At 52.9% G+C, this 3,656-nt stretch overlaps 1 protein-coding gene across 1 annotated transcript in view; it reads left to right on the top strand.

Annotated features, from left to right (window-relative positions):
- The first annotated feature begins 3,167 nt into the window (after positions 1–3,167).
- Positions 3,168–3,656, top strand: part of CD2AP (CD2-associated protein) — a 126,795-nt gene continuing 126,306 nt past the window's right edge. The window contains exon 1 of the mRNA XM_008583687.1: positions 3,168–3,296. Coding sequence (XP_008581909.1) covers positions 3,293–3,296 — 4 coding nt within the window. The 5' untranslated portion in view covers positions 3,168–3,292. The remainder of the gene's footprint in view (positions 3,297–3,656) is intronic.

Below are 3,656 nucleotides of genomic sequence, written 5' to 3'. Positions count from 1 at the left end.
GGTCCTATTCCCTGATCCTTCCAATTTTTATGATCTAACATCTCAACATTACCTCAGTGGGATAATGCCCTCTGAATTTGTAAAGTGAATTTGCTTATTTTAATTTTTAAACTTCTAAAACACCTGGTTTCTTACAGAGATAATACAGGTCCTGAAATTTCTAGGACAAAATTGATTATAAATGTTTTGTCATGTTGTCAGATCATGTGACCTGACTTCTAGTCAAGAAAGTATGGTCATCTTATCTACCTGTAACCTCTACTTCCTTATTATTATTTAATCAATGAAGCCTTTAATCTGAATTTTCTGTTATGTATATTCGAATATATAGTGTATATATTCTGAAATTATACTTTCAAAAGTAACCTTATTGTCAAATCCAGTGGTCTTTCCCCCCACTTCTGTTTGTTTTCCTTAACCTCTCTTCAGTTCTATTCATTAATCTTTCTTCTTTAAATATCTAGGATTCTACAGACCTAGGAATTTAGGTCACTTTCAGTAGATATTTTTCTTAAGTCTCCTTTCATGAATTCTCTTCTGCTTCTCACAGCCTCATTCTTCCACATCTTAAATGGTCTACTTTCTTATGAGCTGCTTGAGGTTCTTGGACGATTTCTTGAAGGCTCAGGAATATTGTTTGCATAGCCACCTCAACTCCTTACTTCTAGGACTCTTCCTCACTGAATTATTGCTTTCCTTTAAGCTTCAGATAAATTCATACACTTACCTTGCCCACAGTAATTTATTTTCCTTTAAATTCTCAAGCATTTGACCCTTGCTACCTCATACTGTTAATTAATTTTATGTGTTCATGTCCCATCTCTTAGTTAGAATGTAAAGTTCCTGAGAATAAGGACTGTATTTCAACTTTTTTTGGGGGTGGGGGTTGCATGGTAGGGGACAGTGAACAGAATACCCAATAAATATTTGCTGACTGAGAAAAGGCACACCATGTTGCATGATTTCAGTACAACACAGTCAACATCTTGTTTAGCTGTGCATATTAAATTTTTCCCCCTCCTTTTTGGTCTCTGCTTATAAGATGGACAATTCTTGTTACAAAATTACCATATGCAATCTTTTTAGAAGTAATAAAAGAATTAAAAGATGGCAAAAGCAGGACTACAGGAGATAGTGGGAATAAATACTTACAAGGCTGCTACCTTGTGCCAGACACTGTGCTCTACCTGTAGATTTCTTTCAGCAGACTCAAGAAACCGAAGTCCAGCCAGGGTAGTTAATTTATCCAAGGCTGAGTAAATGACTGTGCTGTTTCAGAAACCCATGTCTGCCTGGTTCCAAAATGGCAAGGCAGTTTTTGTGTTGGATGACTGTGACAATTAAATGACACAATTTCTTGAAAAAGCACTAGGCACAACAGTTGGCGTTCAACAAATGTTGCTCAAACACATATCTGCCCAGGAATTGGGACTACTTAAACAGGAGAGCAAAAAAACTCGCTGAATTAATACTGTTTCTAGGAAAGGCTGATGTTTGATTACAACAATCCCATACCCTCCTTCACACTGACGCTAGGAAAAATTCCTGACAATATTTCAAAACATGATGCCTATTTCTTTTCCCTGATAACAAAAATTACACTTCCAAAAGAGAAAAGAGATTTGGAAAGTTGTCTTCAGCTGACAGGAGACTAAGGATCCCAATCATTTATTTATGTAAAACAGAATTTTTTTCGTGCCTATTTTTTTTTCTGACGACGAAGAAATGCTTCTGATCTGTAAGGAACTTTGCAAGGTAAACTGCTGGGTCCCAGCATTAGTTGGGCCTCCCTTGAAGGTCGAAATCAAGTGCGCTCGCTCTCTGCCTCGCCGCCTCTTTTCTTTTACCCCCCCACCCCCCAGGCTGCTTCTCTGCAGTAAGTAACACTGCATCGCCTCGCGGAAAGTGGGGCAACCCAGGCTCACTTTGCCTATCAGTAAAAACCTTTTGTATTCCATCTGCGGAGACAAACCAAACGCAATGCCGGACCCAGCCGTCCGGAACCTCAGGGGGGAGGACGAGACGCAGCCTCTCTCTCTTCCTTCCGCATCCGCTCCAAGCACCTGGACGCGGGCGGCGCGCGACCCCGGCCGTGACGTCACCGCACCTGGCACCAGCCGGGGTCCGGGGAGAGAGAGCCCTAACGCGGCGGGGGCGTGGCAGGGAGAACGAGGGCGTTCTCGCGAGATTTTCCTCTTTCCCGGCCCAACTCCCCGCACCTTCCCGGCCTGTGTCCCTGTCTCCACCTCAGACTTTGGCGTCGCGTTCTAGGACGGCGGGCGCGTAGGGAGCAGCGTGGGGCGGGTTTGGAGGCTGGACTGACGCTCGGGGTTGGAGCCGAGGGCCGGGCGAACCCGCGGGTCCCACGGCCCTGTGGGAACGACGAGGGGTGGGAAAGCCGCTGTCTGGGCGGGCGGGGAAGGGCCCTCCCGCCGCCGTGGCTTCGGCGGAGGCCAGGCGTGAGAGCTGTTGCCGCCTCACGGGCCGCGCTGAAGCGGATGGAGGCGCCTCCTCTCCCCGCCTGAGCTCAGGAAGGACAAGCGCGGAGCAGCGGCCGCGCCCGCCACAGGAGGAGGAGCAGTGGGCGCCGGGCTTCTCCCCGCGGGCGCCCCCAGCATGGGTAAGAGACTCGGGGGAGCTTCCCGCCGCCCATCCCGACCCTCCCGATCCGGGGAGGCGGTTCCCTTTCTCGGCCTCGGTGGGGAGGCGATGGTGTCAGCCTTGCGATGCAATACTCCAACCCTCTCCGTCCTGCCTTCCACTTGCTCTTCTCTGGGAGAAATTTGTCGGAGGGCTCGCGGGTGCTTCGTCTTGCGCTTCCCTCTCCACCTGTTTTCCAGTTCGCTGGAAAGGTGCGGGAATGGGGGCGGGGGCGCCTGGCCACCTCTCCTCGCCCACTGCCCGGTTAAAATCTGCCCCGAGCTTCTCCCCCCCCCCCCCCCCCCCCCCCCNCACCGCACCTGGCACCAGCCGGGGTCCGGGGAGAGAGAGCCCTAACGCGGCGGGGGCGTGGCAGGGAGAACGAGGGCGTTCTCGCGAGATTTTCCTCTTTCCCGGCCCAACTCCCCGCACCTTCCCGGCCTGTGTCCCTGTCTCCACCTCAGACTTTGGCGTCGCGTTCTAGGACGGCGGGCGCGTAGGGAGCAGCCCGCCTCACGGGCCGCGCTGAAGCGGATGGAGGCGCCTCCTCTCCCCGCCTGAGCTCAGGAAGGACAAGCGCGGAGCAGCGGCCGCGCCCGCCACAGGAGGAGGAGCAGTGGGCGCCGGGCTTCTCCCCGCGGGCGCCCCCAGCATGGGTAAGAGACTCGGGGGAGCTTCCCGCCGCCCATCCCGACCCTCCCGATCCGGGGAGGCGGTTCCCTTTCTCGGCCTCGGTGGGGAGGCGATGGTGTCAGCCTTGCGATGCAATACTCCAACCCTCTCCGTCCTGCCTTCCACTTGCTCTTCTCTGGGAGAAATTTGTCGGAGGGCTCGCGGGTGCTTCGTCTTGCGCTTCCCTCTCCACCTGTTTTCCAGTTCGCTGGAAAGGTGCGGGAATGGGGGCGGGGGCGCCTGGCCACCTCTCCTCGCCCACTGCCCGGTTAAAATCTGCCCCGAGCTTCTCGCCCCCCCCCCCGCCCCCCCCCCCCTTCCCCCCCCCCCCCCCCCCCCCCCCT

This window comes from Galeopterus variegatus, unplaced genomic scaffold (assembly GCF_000696425.1).
Source record: "Galeopterus variegatus unplaced genomic scaffold, G_variegatus-3.0.2 Scaffold2995, whole genome shotgun sequence".
In the NCBI taxonomy this organism is placed as follows: domain Eukaryota; kingdom Metazoa; phylum Chordata; class Mammalia; order Dermoptera; family Cynocephalidae; genus Galeopterus; species Galeopterus variegatus.
The sequence above is the reverse complement of the archived record's forward strand: the minus strand, read 5'-3'. Positions and strand labels throughout refer to the sequence as shown.